The 17727-nt window shown below is 41.7% G+C and overlaps 1 protein-coding gene across 1 annotated transcript in view; it reads left to right on the top strand.

The window, feature by feature from the left end:
- Positions 1–17727, top strand: part of ATP9A (ATPase phospholipid transporting 9A (putative)) — a 126003-nt gene that overhangs the window by 68121 nt on the left and 40155 nt on the right. Inside the window, exons 13-14 of the mRNA XM_063092336.1 lie at positions 72–184; positions 8359–8571. Coding sequence (XP_062948406.1) covers positions 72–184; positions 8359–8571 — 326 coding nt within the window. The remainder of the gene's footprint in view (positions 1–71; positions 185–8358; positions 8572–17727) is intronic.

Here is a 17727-nt window from a genome sequence, read left to right as displayed (position 1 = left end):
GCTGTCGTTACTGTTAATGGTAATAATGCCCTGGGACGCAGGCACAATTACTCATTTGTCCTGTGTTTCAGGAACTCTTACGCAGAATGAGATGGTTTTCAAACGGCTGCACTTGGGAACAGTGGCCTATGGCCTCGACTCAATGGACGAAGTACAGAGCCACATTTTTAGCATTTACACCCAGGTAAAGCCCTCTGTTTCCATACCCGGAGCAATTGATTTGCGTTTTTTAACAGCTGAATTGAGATATAATTCCCAATACCCTTCTCTTCTCAGCACACGCGGCCTCCCGGCCTTTAGGGCAGGGTGAGCCACCTCATTTCCGTGTCCTGTACAGGCTCTTCCCTCTGAGCCACCAACCCAGCTCCTTCTGAGGGGGTTTGTTGTTTGGCCTGTGGTGCTTATCAACACCCGGCTACGTATCTGCTTCCCTGTCAAACACATGTGTTGACAGTTATATAGACAGTTTCATGGGCGGTGGTGTGTGCTCCTGGCCAGATACACACCCTCGCCCATTTTGGTGGTATTTTTAAGAGCTTGTGGGATTTGCAGAAGCCATCCTGCCAGGATATTTGCATATTTCAGCTTTTATGGGTCATTTTTGATTTACCACCGATACCACTCCTTGTAAAGTGTTAAAAGTCAGAAAACAACATTTCTGACCATGAACTCTACCTCAGACTCTTTCCTTTGTGGAAGCTCATAAATTGATTTGCCCATTCTGGTGGTGGGTCTAAAATAGCTAATTTTGTAGGGTTAGGTCTTAGGCTGGTGTGAGCTCAGAATTCTAGTACAAGTTCACCCCAGCGAGGCCATGTACATCTTTCTCTCATGACATCTAAATATCCTGCAGGAAGCACATGAATACTTTTGTGATGAGACCTATGAAGGCTTTCTCATGTGTTTTTTTAACAGCTTTATTGAGTTAAAATTTATATCCCATAAAATTGAGCCATGTTTATCATAATTCAATGGTTTTTAGTAAATCTGCAGAGTTGTGGAACCATCACAACCATCCAATCTTAGAATGTGGCCACCACCCGAAGAATATCTTCTCTGGCCATTGCAGTCACTCCTCTAACTTTTGGAGTTTCATAGTAGGATTTTATAACAGTGTTTCTTAAAGCATGAGAAATCTGGGCCAGATTGCTTGGGCCAGAGTCAGGAGCCCTCAGAGTTGTGCCCAGACCTGCAGTTTTAATAGGTGAACCAAGTGATCCAGAGGACAGCAGAGTTTGAGAACAGTCTCTGTGAAGGTGAGGTTCGCCCTTCTTTTTCAGAACGTGAGTATCTGAGTCTGTGGACTCCAAGGTGGAGTTTGCAAGATGACTGTGGGCAGGAAGAAAAGATGAGAGCGTCTGTTTACATTTCATTTTCATCCCCAGAATTAATGCAAAATTTAAATCTTATGAATAGTATTCAGGATTGACCCAGGGACCATCACTCCATATATATCAGACAAGCCTTTGTTAGGTCCAGTCCTTTTTTTTTAATTTTAAAGATGATCTGTAAGGGGATCTTAACCTTTGACTTGGTGTTGTCAGCACCACGCTCTCCCAAGTGAGCTAACCGGCCATCCCTATATAGGGATCCGAACCCGTGGCCTTGGTGTTATCAGCACCACACTCTCCCGAGTGAGCCATGGGCCGGCCCTTAGGTCCGGTCCTTGAGGTGTCCTGTGGAAGGAGCTGGGACTCTACCATTGTTTGTTCTCAAAGCATTGAAATGTAGATGGCAGTTTATGAGTGTCCAGGTGACTGGTTTAAGGATGTTATTTAACTGAACTAACCTCATAAAGGGAGCAGCTGGTTTTAAAAGATTCCTGCAGGAGAACTCCAGGTTATTAATACAAGGCCAAGTAAACAACAAGAAAATGGCAAACACATTGTGAGAGAAAACAGTAACAGGGTGATCCCCCACCCCCCAGCTTATTTGTTTATTGGTACCTTTTTAAAAAAAAAATTGAGATATAATTTAAAACCCATAACAACTGCCCTTTTAAAATGTGATTCAGTGTTTTTAGTATATTTACAACCCTGTGCAACCATTGCAACTATCTAATTTCAGAACATTTTCATCACCCCAAAAAGAAACCTCACATACCTTAAATCCCAAAACCCCTTTCTCCACTCCCGCAGCCCCTGGCAGCCACCAGTCATCTACTTTCTGTCTCTATGAATTTGCTTATTCTGGAGGTTTCATATAAATGAATTTATATTTCATATAAACATGTGGCCTTTTTTTATCTGGCCTCTTTCATTTAGCATAATGTTTTAAAGTTCTTCCAGGTTGTAGCATGTATTCGTACTTCATTCTTTTTTATGGTTAAATAACAGATATGATGATTTGAAATGTAAATTTAAATCTGTCATTCTCAGTGCCCTTTACCCTGACTATATGTTATTTCGAGATATAGCAAATTGTGTGAGAGATGCTGTTTTTCATTTTTATCATATTATTTTAGAATCTCATTTATTGTTACAGAGTGCACGGTAGTACAATACAATATATATGCGAAGTTAAATATGCATATGTAGAGGGTACTCAGAAATTTTTGTCCCAATGTGTTATGTGATCACAATATTTTGAGACAATTGGTCTGTATTACTTAGAGTTTGCAGTAGTCTGTTTTGCTTTTACCTCTCCTGCCCCCAGCAAGTGGAAATACCTTTGTTTAACTCTTGTTGACCTGTGCATCTGAGAGAAAAATAAACGACTGTGGATGGAACTTTGTGGCACCTGCTTCACAGATGCCCACCACTGGTGCTTGTGTATGCCCTTCTAGCCTGCTTTGTAGACATAAATTCATGTTTTTCAAAAAACATAATTGGGATTATTCCACGCACTTTGATCTGTGAACTGTCATTTTTCACTTAATATTTTGTCTCCAATATTGTTTTAGGATTTGTTCTTAGGATTGGAATACACTGAGATTTTTTTTTTTTTTTAATGAGCATATGAGTTTGTGGTTTATTTTCTTGCCCAAGACACGCATGCATCTGATACATTTAGTTTGTCATTACTTATTGTGTGCCATACAGTATTCTTCTCACTTTCTACACCCATAGGAAACACATGGACGGGTCAGTTTATGTCTTCTCGAGGAAGAGTTTTTCTTAATCACTGTTATATTATTTTTGCTCATTTAAAACAATCTCTGTTATTTATTTATGATACTTTTTTTTTTGCTGCAGAAAAAAGTAATAATATAGATAACCATGAAGAGAAAACATTAAAGTCACGTGTATTCACATCACTCAGCAATAACCAATATTAAACACTTGGGTGTATAAAATGCCAAACCAGGTGTTCTGCATTTGTGTATCTGGACAGATGTGTGCTTTGTTTCTCTGTGTGTTTGTTTTTCTTTTCAACAGGAAGACATCATATTCTTGTCATGCTTCTTTTTTTTTAAATTTAATTTTATTTAATTTTTGGCGGCTAGCCTGTACAGGGATCTGAACCTATGACTTAGATGTTATAAAGCTGTGCTCTAAGCAACTGAGCTAAGTGGCCAGCCTCCTTGTCATGCTTTTTAACTAGAGTGGAGCACTAGAATTGCCTGTAAAGTTTAAAAATAAAACAAAACAAACAAACAAAAACTGTGTGTGTGTGTGTGTGTGTGTGTGTGTTTAAAAATCTTTATTGGTTATTCTAAGCCTCCTTGGTTAAGAACTGCTGCTAGAATAATACTATCCAACTTCCTTCTTTTCCGTCATGTCTCTCATTGTGATTATTTTTAATGGTTTTGTAATAGGACCCATACTAAGGTAAGTCAAGTAAGAAACTTGCCTAGGAAGCAAATTTAATGGGGTGCCAAAACTCAGTGATCAAAGTAAATCATATTTTAATACAATATTTTTAAAAACCCTAATGCAAAAAAATCTATGAGGAACAAAATATTGAAATTTTAGATGAAGACAGGTTCCAACCTTGCGCTAGCAAAATTCAGCTTCGTTTGTTTACCCTAGTCCTGGCTCTGGGTTTATCGATCAGTGGCTTTGTATCAGGATTCCCAGCGTTACATCAGGATTCTTACTGTTGACATTTGGGGTGAGATCATTCTTTGTCGTGGTGACGCTGTCCTGTGCACTGTAGGATGTTTAGCAGCATACCTGGCCTCTGCCATCTGGATGGCTATAGTGTCCCTCCCCTCTCCCAGTTGTGATAACCAAAAATATCCCCAGACATTACCAAATGAGGGGTAAAATCATCCAAGCTGAGAACCCTTCTGGTATATAGATGAATATTCAATAGTAAACATAGCATTTACTCAGTCACTTGATCTGTCTGTAACTCAGCTGATTCATTTGGAAGTAGCAGCTCCGAGCCTGTCTCTGTCATGGTGACCCTTTGAGGTTATTGAATCATCAGCTTGGAGCTTTTCGGGAGGGGCAGGGTAGGGCTCTCATAACAGAAATTCCTTCTCTTTTGTAGTGTGCTTCTACCAGTCGCAGCCCATTCATAACATCCATTCATATGATGAATGCCCATACATGAAGGTTTAACTGCATTTAGAAAGAAAACTGGTATTCATGGTGACTCAACATTTAATTTTTGTAGTAATCTTTCCTGTAATTCAGCTTGGAGTTCTCACTGAGAAATGGCCCTGCTGTGGATCATTAATGGGAAATGGAAGCCAGTTTTTCATCAGGTTTCATTTGTTGGCTGGGATGGTGTAGAATGACTCTGCAGCATCATGTCATGCGAGATTCCCACCCACAGGCCCAAGGCAGGGGCCTTTGTCTATGGAGACCTTAATTTCTCTCCTAACATTGACTTATGAAATCACTTCTGACCTCATGTGGAGCAGGTTTTGTCTTCCCTCCCTTCTTCCCTCCATAAGAGGACCAGTGGTTTTTCCCCCGGGGCAGAAAGAGTCATAACCTGCCTCTGTGGATACCACATCTGTTTTTGTTTTCCCCTGGTATTTTTTAAGTAAGAAGAAATGTGTGTAGGTTAAAGGGCCGATGGGGAGGAGGTTACAGATAAACACTGTACAAAGTGAAACTCTTCCATATGGGGAATGTGAGGGTGTTTGAAGACCGGGCCAAACACGAGGCATCGTCCTAGCCGAGGCCCTGGTAAGTGTCAGTGCCTTAATGATGGACGTGGATTCCCACTCGGTGTGCAAATGAGCCTTTATTTGACAATTAAAAGAGACAGTTTCAGCACCAATGGTTATTTCCTCTCCTCCCCGAAACATCTTAGTAGGAAAGGGACACAAGTGTTAATTTAAAAGAGAAATAAACGGATGTGGAGACCTTAAACCTGTCACCTGTGATGTCTTCTGATTTGTTGTCAAATGGTCCCCTGATCTGAACGTGAGACCTTTGCGAAAATCTGCCTGTCCGTGGTTCTTTTTTTTTTTGTCTTTTTCGTGACCAGCACTCAGCCAGTGAGCGCACTGGTCATTCCTATATGGGATCCGAACCCGCGGCGGGAGAGTCGCCGCGCTCCCAGCACAGCACTCTACCAAGTGCGCCACGGGCTCGGCCCCTGTCCGTGTTTCTTTTTGCCTTGCTTGGAAGTTGTTTCACCTGGAATGCAAAAACCCAAAGCTCTGTGTTATCCCACATTTGAAACATTAGAGGAAGTATTTGATTTCTGTGGACATGAAATCAGATTGCTTTACCAAATCCAGAAGTTTGTGAGGGATGTCCTTAGCTCAGCCTTTCATTCCAACACTCCATTAACTGTAACTTGTCAACCACAGCAATTACTTCGTCAAAGGTCTTGTTATTGCCTCTAATGTTAAATAATGATTTGGCCCAGGTGCTGAGGAATGTGGGCAAAAATGAAGACACGTGTCTGTGGCTAGAACATAAATTACAGAACTTAAAAAAAAAAAAAGTTTCTTGATTTAGTCTCACCCGTGGAGAGAACCTTTCTGTAAATCTTCAGTCCTCTTTATAATTTCAGAGTAAAATTCTTTGTAATTAAAAGCACTTGGCAAATCATGATTCATTTAAACCAGAGTTCTGATTCATTACTCTAATTATTGTTACCATGCAGTGCCCTTTGGCCTGGAAGTGAAACTCGTGTGCTCTTGACACCAGAGGTTAACAGAGCAGGAAGCCAGAGCATTGTGTGTCCCCTCAGTGACCAGAATAATTTAGTAATTGTCTAATTACCTGAGGAGTCTAATGCCACTACTAAAAATAGTATTAAAAAATTAAATGAAAGTCATTTTGTTTCTTGTAACACATCTGTTCTCCATTTTGGGCAACCATGTGTCGTGGGTATAAAAATGTGATTAATTCTGAAGGATCAGGTTGCTTCTTTACTGTTGGATAAATATGTTTTTAATGGAATGTAGAATCCAGTATCTCCATAAACATTTCCAGTTTCTGGAATTCAGTTAACTGTGGAGGCAGTCAGACTGTTGCAGGTGATCCTTTGTCCAAAATTGATTTAAAATCTGGCACTGATGTTGGTGAATTTTATATTTATTTATTCTTGGAAATGGGGGAAGAAAATTCACGTTAATTGAGGACTCCCCATCACTATCTCAGGAATATTAAGTTATTAATTTGTTCATTCATTCAGCAAATATCTGCTGCATGCCAGGCACTTCCCTGGGTATTAAGAATACAGTGATGACTAACACACAGAGACATGTTCTCTGTTCCTGTGGTGTGATGGAACAGAGGATCATCAAGGAAACAAGCCACTTTTTTCACTTTCCTGACAGTGAAGACAGTGATGCAGAGGGTGATGAGGAAGCTTGACTTGCAGTGAGGAGGGTAACGAGCAACATGATTGGGGGCCTCAGGGAAGGCCACTGGGAGGAGGTAACATTTGAATTCAGACCTCAACAATGAGACCGAGCAAGCCAGCCCTGTGTAGAGATCAGGGGGATGGAGTTCCAGGCAGAGGGTACAGCAGGTGCAAAGGCCCTGAGGCAGGAAGAAGCTTGGCAGGGTTCAAAGAACAGAAAGGCCAGTGTGGCTAGAGCAGAGTGAATGAGGAGAAAGATGGTGGGGGTGGAGGCAAAGCTAGAGAGATGGGCTGGGCTGATTGGGTGGACCCTGTGGGCCATGGGAGGACATCTGGATTTTATTGAATGCTGAGCCATAGACTATTAACAAGTGGTTTTTATCACCAGTGGTCTTAATTTTTGAAATTATATTACAAGGCAGTAGAATCTTTTCTTCAAAGGAAGGCCTAGATGGTGCCCGATGGTAGCACAGGTAGGAATGGGGCTGTCCGCGGCCGTCTCCCATTTCGTATACACCTGAGCAGGGTTCTTGGGATCCTTGGAAGTTGGTGTGGAGCTTGGGTTGAAAACCACCTCTCTAGCCCACTCCTCCCATTTACAGGAAACTGAAACTCAAAGAGCAGACCTGACTTGCTTGAGGTTGCACAGCTGTTAACAACCCATCCAAGAATAAGGCTCAGATTTCCTAACCTTCAGTGCTCTTTTTACCATGCTGCTTGAAACCATTTTGCCAAGACAACCCATTTCTTGGCCCTTCAGAGACTCAGCCATGTGTTGAAAGGTGTGGAAGAGGCCGTGTAGGCAGTGGAGCTGCTCCTTAGGCAAGAGTCGGGGTCTGAAGTCAGCATGGAAGGGAAAAATTAAGCCCAGTTAAAATTACTCTTAAAATACTCTCAAAGTCTACCTTCAGTGGAGAGCTAGGTACCGTTTTGCAGTAAGTTCCGACTGGCCAGGTTTTCTTCCAGTTGTTTCTGATGATGCCTTGCTGGGCCTGTCCTGGGTTGCTGGTTACTGTTGGTTACTTCCGTAGGGCATCTGTTGAAGATGTTGCCTTCTACTGTAAACCAAGAAGAATGTACCTTTAAAACAGCAGCTCTAAACCAAGGATGATTTTGGCTTCCACAGGATGTTTGGCGATGTCTAAAGACATTTGGTCTTGGTTCAACTAGGGGAATGGTGCTGGCCTGTGGTGGGTGGGGGTGAGGGATGCTGCTAACATCCTCCAATGCACAGGATGGTCCCCACAACAGAGAGCTGCCCACTCCCAATGTCAGTAGTACCCAGGTAGAGAATCCTTCCTCTACAATGCCAGTGCAGTGGGGACATCATTCTGTTGGAGGCCCGTGACACCACCCCAAAGAAGACAGATTCACACTGTCCACAGGTAGAGTTATCCCCATTCATTCAATTGTTATGCCTTACTTTCCTCATTTTGCTTTTTTTTTTTTTTTGCCAAGCATAAATGATCAGAACTCTGGAAGTTACATGTCATTTCCCGCAGCATCACCAAAGATATACTGAGTTACGTGTGTTGAACACGGAAGAAAGAAAAGCACTAACTCTGTGGTTGTTCTTCCATCCTTCTCAGACTCTTCCTTTCTCTGGTCCTCTTCCTTATTCATTTCTCCTTCCCATAGCAATCCCAGGACCCCCCAGCTCAGAAGGGCCCCACGGTCACTACCAAGGTCCGGCGGACCATGAGCAGCCGTGTGCATGAAGCCGTGAAGGCCATCGCGCTGTGCCACAACGTGACTCCCGTGTATGAGTCCAACGGGGTGACCGACCAGGCCGAGGCCGAGAAGCAGTACGAAGATTCCTGCCGTGTGTACCAGGCGTCCAGCCCAGACGAGGTGAGACACGGAGATGCCCTGCCCACTTTCCACATGCCCCTAATGGGGGTTTCCTAGGGAAGCGACTTGTCAGGGTAGACAGGAGTCAGGGTAGTGCCGTGCTGCCAGGGAGGCACGTTTTCAGATACAGAAAGGGATTGCTCTTTTGAAAGTAGTAGTCACAGGCTTGAGATATGTCCTGAACTAGGGTAGTGTGAGAGGTCTTGATTTGTAGCTCAGATGGCCAGCACAACAGGGGCACAAGGTCCCATTTAAGCCACATACTTTTTTTTTTTTTTTAAATAAAAGCTTTATTAAGATATAATTCATGTACCATATAATGTACCCATTTAATGTATACAGCTCAGTGGTTTTTTTTTAGTATATTTGCAGCGTTATGCAACCCTCCCCACAATCAATTTTAGAATATTTTCATCACCCCAAAAGCAAACCCCATACCCATTTTCCCACTTCTCCTTCCTCTACCCTCACCCTAAGCAACCACTAATCTACTTTCTGTCTCTACAGATTTACCTATTTCAGACATTCTATGCAAATGGGACCATGTAATATGTGGATATTTGGAATTAGCTTCTTTCACTTAGCATGTGTTTTCAGGATTCATCCATATAGCAACATGTATCAATACTTCATTCCTTTTTATGGCTGAATAATATTTCATTGTATGGATATACTATGTTTTGTTTATTCATCGATTAATCGACACTTGGGTTGTTTTTGTTTTTTGTCTATTATGGATAATGCTGCTATGAACATTTGTGTTCAAGTCTTTGAGTGGGTGTAGATTTCCATTTCTCTTGAGTATTCATCTAGGAATGGAATGTCTGGGTCATGTGGTAACTCTGTGTTTAACCTTTTGGGGCACTTTCAGACAGTTCTCCAAAGTGGCTGCACCATTTTACATTCCCTACAGCAATGTGTGAGGCTTTTAATTTCTCTACATCTTTTCCAATACTCGTTATTGTCAGTCCTTTTGATTCTAGACGTTCTAGTGAATATTAAGTGGTGTCTCATTGTGATTTTGATTTGTATTTCTCTGATGGCTAATAATGTTGAGCATCTTTTCATGTGCTTACCAGCCATTTGTATATCTTCTTTGGAGAAATGTCTTCCCATATTCTTTGCCAATTTCTGATTGGTTTATTTTTGTCTTTTTGTTGTTGAGTTTTAAGAGTTCTTTAAGGTACAGGTCCCTAATCAGATACATAATTTGCAAATATTTTCTCCCATTCTGAGGGATATCTTTTTACTTTTTTGATGGTGTCCTTTGAAGCACAAAAGTTTGTAATTTTGATGAAGTCCAGTAAGCCATGTATGTTTGAATTGTCATTCATATCTAAGCATCTTCTGTTGCTGAAACCAAGAGGATTCATTTGATTCCATGTTCAAAAGCATGGCCCTGGCAGCACAGTTGCCCCTTTAATATTTGTCTATTGTAAGCCCCTAATTGCTTTCCCTTTTGGGATGTCATAGTAGAAACACTCCCTGCATACGTGTAGGCGGAGAACTCACCCAGCATGAGAGCTGCACCTGTCCTTTCTCCCTAACTCAAGTGTAGTTCAGACACAGGTCCGTGTTTCACTGATCTGTTAACATTTTGGTCTTTTTCCTTCTAGTTTCCCTCCCTTCCTCCTAGGAAACATTTTTTTTTTTTTTTTAAATTATACACATTTATTTATTTTTGGCAGCTGGCTGGTATGGGGATCCGAACCCGTGACCTTGGTGTTATAAGGCCACGTTCTAACCAACTAAGCTAACTGGCCGGCTCATCCTAGGAAACTTGTTCTGCTTATGGGAGCAATTTTTATTCAGTGTAGAAAATTAGGAAATTTCAGAAAACTCTAAAGAGGAAAATGAGTCCGTTGCCATCTCACTCATAAAAGGTGGCAGTAGCTACCATCCCTCCAGCACTTGGTGTGCAGAGGGCCCCATTCAAAAGGCTTTCTGTGTGTTATCTCATTTCATCCTCCCAGCAACTGCAGAGGCACTGTTATTTCCAGAAAAGGAAGTCAGTGGCAGGTTAAATATTTATCCTGAAGTCACCTGGATTTTTTTTAAAAATTTTAATTTTGAAATAATTTCAGAACTTAAAAAATTTGCAAAATTAGTACAAGGAATTCCCCTTTACCGAAGCCCAGATTCCTCAGATGTTAACATTTTCCCATATTTGATTTATCATTCTTTCTCTTACCATCGAAGTGTAAACTGCAGACAAGATCTTCTTTTACTCCTACATGTTTCACGGTTTTTCCTATGAAAACAAGGGCATTCGTCAGAATCAGGAAATTAACATTGATACAGTACTATTATCTAACTTGCAGATCTTACTCAAATTTCATCAACTGTCCCACTGACTTACTTTTTTAAAAAGAAAAAAATACTGTCCTCCTGATCGGGTGCCAGCCCAGGATCACAGGTCCACTGAGTTGTCCTGCCTTTTAGACTCTTAACCTGGAACAGTTTCTCAGCTGTCCTTCCCTCTAATGACATTGACATTTTTGAAGATTACAATTATTTTGTAGAATGTCCCTCAATTATGTCTGTCTGACATTTTCTTATGCTGTGGACTCTGGGTTTTGCATGCGTGGCTTGTCTTTGTGCATGCTCTCAAGAGGTGCCTGATACTGGTGCATCTCCAATGATGTTGTTAACTTTGATTCCTTGCCTAAGGTGGTGTCTCCCAGGTAGCTTCATGATAAAGTTACCATTTTCTTTTGCTAATTAATCTTGTGGCACTAGCCAGGGCCAGGAATTTAACCCAAGGAATTCATTTTCAGAGCCCAAATGCTTAATTATTGAACTAAGTCATTTTTCAGAAGCCATGAAGAACATTTTGATACATAGCTTTCCAATATCTTTTCATACATTTTTTTCTTTAAAGATGGCAATTTTAATATGTCTTTTTGTATCTTCCTTTTTTCACCTAATATTTTATCATTTCTGCTTTCCAATTTTCTCAAATATTAAAAACAGTTTGTTTTAGAATTACTGCATATATATGCACCCTAGTATCTTTAACTGTTCTCATATTGTTGGAACTTGGGTTAGTCCTAATTTTTCACAACAGTATTTATAAACATTTTGCCATGAGCATCCTTATACCTAATATTTCTAGAAATGGTGCAATTGGGTTCATTAATTCAGCAGGGATTTTTAGGTGGGCTAGGCGCTGTGCAGTCAACACTAAACAAGCCAGCAGCCCATGTCTCTAGGTCGGTGGCCTGAGTGAGACAGTGTGGCACCTGAGTCGGGGGATCCCAGCTCCCCACCTGGGCGGCTCCTCCTCCTTGCTGTGTCTCTACTCTTCTGTGACATGGGACCCACAATAGGGTTGTCATGAGGCCTTTAATAGGTAGTCAGTAAATCCTGTGGGTCAAACTGAATGAGTATTTTTTAGGCTCATGATACCAATTACCAGAGTGCTTCCAGAATTTTTTTATTATTATTATTTTTTTACTATTTTACTCTTCTCTCTTCTACCAACGTTACAAGGGCTCCCAATTTGTTGTTGTTATTGTTGTTGATTTTAAGAAGGAGGAGGCTTCTCTGAGTGAATGAAGTGTGTTAAAGGTCTGGACTAAATTAGCTGTGGCCATCAGTGAGCCTGTGGTTAATGGTGATTGTGGGGAGCAACGCAATGAGACCCTTTTCCAAATTTCACAAATAAAAGGACGCTTGGACGTCACCTTCCCTGACGTGTTGCTTCTTTCTCCTTTTCTGGGGCAGTGGAATTTGTCACCTGGGAGACTCCTCCTTCCAGCCAGCAGGGTGTTTGTGGAACAGCTCAAGCTGTAAAACCCAGTTCATCCGTGACTGTTGACATTTGAACCAGGCTTTTTAGGACTGGAAAACATTGCAGCCCCAGCCAACTTCTGAGATGGGAATTGTGTGTAGAAGAGAGATGGGGAGGGAGGGCGGGTCTGGCGAGCCTACTGATCTACTCAGACTTGCCCTGCAGTGACTGGAAATCTTGCAGGTTTATCATCGTTTCTTCTCTGTGCAGCTCATTGGGTTTAGTCTGCTGGATCTGGTTTTTCCCATTGGGAACGGGAGCATGGAGTGATAGACGTGAGAAAGGACCATATTCTTGATAGTTACCATGGGGAATCAGTAGGTTATGGGCATTTAATGGAATTCAAATTCTGATCAGCACTTCTGTCTGTGGGCTCCTGATATTCGTGCTGGCTATTGACATGCATCTCTGGAGGCCTTTAGTGCCTGTCCCACACCCTGTTCCCACTGAACTTTGATATATTTGTTTTAGGGCTGTGCAAAGATTTTTCCATGAGGGTAAATCTTTCATGGAATGCTTTGTGCTTCTCGGCTCCTTTTTCTTGAAGAGAATAGTGCTTTATCTCTTCTGTCCATTAATTACACTTGCATTCAGACTTGCCTTGTTTTTCTAAGATTCAGAGTCATGATTTAAAAAGAAGAAAAGGTGTTTTCCTTTGGCTTTTGGTGTCTTCAGAGAGGCCAGTGTTACCTTACTGCTATCTTTTTTTTCTTTTACAACTTTATTATTTTTTATTGCAGTTATCTCATGTTTATGGAAGAACATGTAAAGAGACAGATAAGAAAAGAAGTAAACCATGATCCTATTAACTAAACGGGTAGCCACTGTTAATATCTTACTGATCAGCCTTCCAAACGGCTTGAGAGTATGTGTACTACAAAATACAACTATGTTTATATAAATACAACATGGGACACAAAAGAAGCTAAATCCAGTTTATGCAAAATCTTTCAGAAAGCCGTACTGTTTCCAAATCTCTGTGGAATTCCACGTAGTCTGGGCTGACTGAGAATCTTAGCTTTGAAATTCAATATCAATAAAACATTACTAGTCTAGGCAAGGTCAGTTTACAGAGTACATGCAGAAACCAGTATTCATTTTACTTTGGAGCTACTGGAGGAATTTCTACCGGTTGGCATAGGATTCATTTCCTGTAACACAAAGCAGGATTTCCTAAATTTGTTTCCTGTGCAGATTCCACTTCGGAAGTCTTGAAGTGTCTTTATTCAGCTATCGGTTACAGCTCAAGGGACGCTAGGTCCTCCCTGCCACCACACAGTAACTCACAGGGAAATGGGATCGATACAATCTGACCAGAGGGAAACACTGCTCGGAGGCCTCAGCAAGCAGGTCTCAGCCTGACAGCATTTCATCATTTCCAGGACATTTAAATGGCAGCGTTGGAGGTGGGGTACAGTGGGGGGCAGGGGGTCCTGGTGTTGACACAGTGTTTAAAGCACTGGTTTCTTGGTGTGAGTGGTCAAGGAGATATAGTCCTGGGAGCATCTAGAATGAACCCTATGACTCATTCATTTGTCTTTTCCGTGGGTTCTTTTCTATTAAAAAACTTTTTAAAGCTTTTAAAATCACAAGTACTAATGTCCTCACTACAGGAAAGGTAGAAATGGTAGTAGAATCAAAAAGAAGTTGATAAAAATAACCCGTAATCCTCACCAACTAGCGATAACTACCGTTTATGTTCTGGAGTAGATTTTCCCAGATTTTTTCTAAATTTGTGCATGTACTCGTATATGTAGAAACATAATTGGAATACAGAATCATCCTGTAGTATGTATCATTAAAGAGGAAGGAAGGTGAATTGAGTTAAGTAACATCCTTTAAAAGGTCATATGATTTTTATATTTCTGTAGGATTTGTGCATATGTATGCATGTGTGTGTTTGGGTGTGAACCCGTGTGTATATGTGTGATGTGCCATGTGAGTGTGTGTATGGACATGCATGGATGTGTGTTTGTGATGTATGTGTACATGTGCCATATGAGTATGTGTGTGTGTATGGATATGCGTGCATGCATGTGTTTGTGTGTTGTGTGTGTTTGTGTGTATGAAAGCTTCTTGCTGTATTTGGCCCTGTCTTGAAGAACTCAGTAATTTCAGAGCAATGAATGTTGAGGTCTAGATAATATGTAGAATATTTTGCATGGCTACCATGTGCTCATGGCACAGAGTGAGAAGTCTGTCTCCCTCCTGTCCTAAACCTTCATTCTCCCATGTCTCTTCCTCGGAAGCACCTATTGTTATCAATATCTGAGTATCCTTGCAGAGGTAATTCTTTGCATATGTTATAATTTCTTTTGTTCTTTATTAAAATATTTTTTAAAATTCAAAAACACATTTGTAAATTATAGATGCAGTTTTACACCTTGCTTTTAGTAGCTTGTTTTTTAGAAGTATATCAGGACATGGAGGATCACTGCACTGTGACCTCAGCAGAGGGCCGAGTTTTACTAAAACATTTGCTGTGGTCTCCTGAAGTCTCTCAGTAGCATAAACCAAAGTCTGCACTTTAAGACCCATCTTTCCACTAACTTTGATGAAAGGTGAGGGCATCACATTGACCCTCCGTGCTCCACCACTGCGACTGCTGGTGTTGAACTTCTACGTTCTGACTCGATTAACTGGGTGATTTTAAGCAAATCATTGCCACACCTTGGGCTCCTCATAGGAAAGAAGGGGCTATTCCCACCAACCTCCTGGGCCCTCAATGAAGTTAGAGTAGTCATGGTGACGACAGTGTTGCTGACAGCAGTAAGAAATGACCACCTGTTAAATACCCGCTCTAGTCCAGGTCCTGGGCGATGGGCCTCTCTTATGACATTGAGTTACTACGATTGTGCCCATTTTGCAGATGAAGTGTAAGTTGCTAAGGAATTTTCCTAAAATCACATGGTTGGCAAGATTAAAACCAGGCAGCTTCAACCATAGGCTGGATTTGTAACTTTAGACCACTTTCTACCCATGGGATGATGGCTCGAAAGCACTTTGTAAACTCATGAAGTGCTACAGAGAGCTGGGGTGCCTGCATTTGGGGAACTCAGGTATGATAGTGTCTGACTATTCTTAGTTACTCTAGTCCCCTTGGGTCCCCGTTTTGAGCTAGTGTTCAGAGACTATGTGTGTAACACATTCAGTGGAACATTTGTTTTTTGTCCTTTCCCTCTTTTCTTATCTTGGGAAGCTTCCAAGCTTGGTGAAAATAAACCTTTTACCATACCCTGGAAGCCTACCTTCTGAGTGTCTTGCCTTTACCACCCATCTCTCCAGGATTCTTCCCTTAGAAAGGAAAACCGAAAGGAGTGTGTTTCCTCTCTAGCCCACATATAACCTTGAGACAACCCCTTGCATGTGGCCATTGAGAGCGGGGAGTGGGGTGGGGGTGTCTCTCCCCTCGACAGCAGAGCCTGCAGGTGGAGAGCCTGCCTGCATCCATCTGGGATGTCAGGGTGCTGGCAGCAATTCAGGCGGGTGATAGAAGAATGAAGACACAGCTAATCCAGAAGCACATGTTAGTTTAGTTTTTTCCCCCTAATTATAGGAGTAATACAAGCTTACAGAAAAGGTGCCTTCTAGAAAAAGTAAAAAAAATTAGAGAAAAAAATAAAATCATCCATAATCCCCAAACTCAGCAATGATCACAGTTAACATTTTGATATTTTTTCTTCTTCTCTTTTATGCATACAATTGAAATATTTAGTATCATTCCACATTCCATCTCCATTCGATCACTTAGTAATAGATTGCATTAGCCCTTTTCAGTAACCATCTATGTATGATAAGAAGATTTTTAATGGCTACAGTATATTCTGCTGCTTAGATACACCACAGATTATATATTCTATCCCCCAAGCTTACCATTTAGGAGGTCTCCCAGTTTTAATGATCATAAATAATGCCCCAATGTATTAACACGCTCTGCACATCTCTGACAGTATGTGTAAAAGGTCCCAGTGGTCTCCTTTTGCATTTTCTTGAACTTGTCACTGAGAGTTAGTGTCAAAACCACTCTGGATACTGGATCACAAGGGCTAGGGGAGGGCCAGCAATCCACGGTCCTTTTGCAGCCATGAGGTGGTTTTTCCTCCCTTGACCACGTTCCTATCTCAGTGCACATAAGGTATATACAGTTCCCCTGAGTGCCTTGGCGTGCTCTCAGCCTCAGCCTCACGCCCGGACAATGCCAGCATTCAGACGTGTGCGCAGATGACCGCGGGGTGTTGAGTCAGAAAGACTCAGGCGGGTGGGGGGGGGTTTTACCATCACGTTGTCGTGCCCTCAGACCCAAAGGCTAAGGTCAGAGAGCACAGGTCAGGAACTATAGAAAAAAAACTCCTCTATTAATGGTATTTATTAGCCACAGAGGTAGAATCTTGAAATAGGATTCTGGTTGTTTAGAAGAGATCGGGGGCTGTCTGAGGCAGGACTGGCCAGTGTTTTGGGACAGTGTAGAAAACTGTCAAATGAGCTTCCTTGATGTGAGCTCATCTATGGGCCATTGATGTCGAGTTCTGGACCATATAACATTAGCGTTGGCCCAGAATGGACTTAAGGGGTAGTCATTTTCAAGTGACTAAGTTTTTATGGAGATGGTGTTATTCTTTTTTCTTAGGTATTAAGTTTTATCAGAGTTAAGTTATAGGAGGCTGAATTTCAAGGGCAGGAAATTTGGGTCAAGGAGTGGGCTTTTATACCACTGTCTTGCCCATCGATTCCCAAATGCAGAGGGCTGTGTTGTTTGCTTCATGCTGCCTTTTAAGAAAAATGTAAAGCAATATTTAAAAATCACTTGATTTTATATAAAAATCAGCTTCTCTTGAGAAAGATCAGATATGGAAATAGTGGGCCCAATTTCTACCTTGCAGTGGTTGGCCAAGCTGGGCAGCTACTGCCTCAGTTTACCCCGGCCCCCACATGGTCTGTCCTTCTCCTGTCCGCTATCTTCCCAACCCCTGTTGGCATTCGAACCTGCACCCGCCATCTGGCACATTGTCGAATGTATTTCCTTATTAGGTAATGAAAACCTTAGGTCTGTGGAAAGATTTATAATCTTGAAAGGCTGGATTAGGACTGACTGGCTACTCTTTGTAAGCTTGGGTATTTATCTTATTGAATGCCACCAAAATCCCCTATAATCAGATGTCAGAGTCCTGTCTTCATGTCATACAGGCTCTTATGATTAGTATGTCTCCTGCTTTTGACAAGAATTCAAGGCTCCTGAGCGTGATCTGGCATATGTCCCAAGCACACAGTCCCAGGTACAAAGGGAAAATGATGAAAACTTGTCACGGGGGGTTCATTGCTGACCAACAAATGATGAAAAAGCCCTTTCATGGGTGGTTTCTGGC

This window comes from Cynocephalus volans, chromosome 1 (genome assembly GCF_027409185.1).
Source record: "Cynocephalus volans isolate mCynVol1 chromosome 1, mCynVol1.pri, whole genome shotgun sequence".
Lineage (NCBI taxonomy): Eukaryota > Metazoa > Chordata > Mammalia > Dermoptera > Cynocephalidae > Cynocephalus > Cynocephalus volans.
This window is presented reverse-complemented; position numbering and strand designations above follow the sequence as displayed.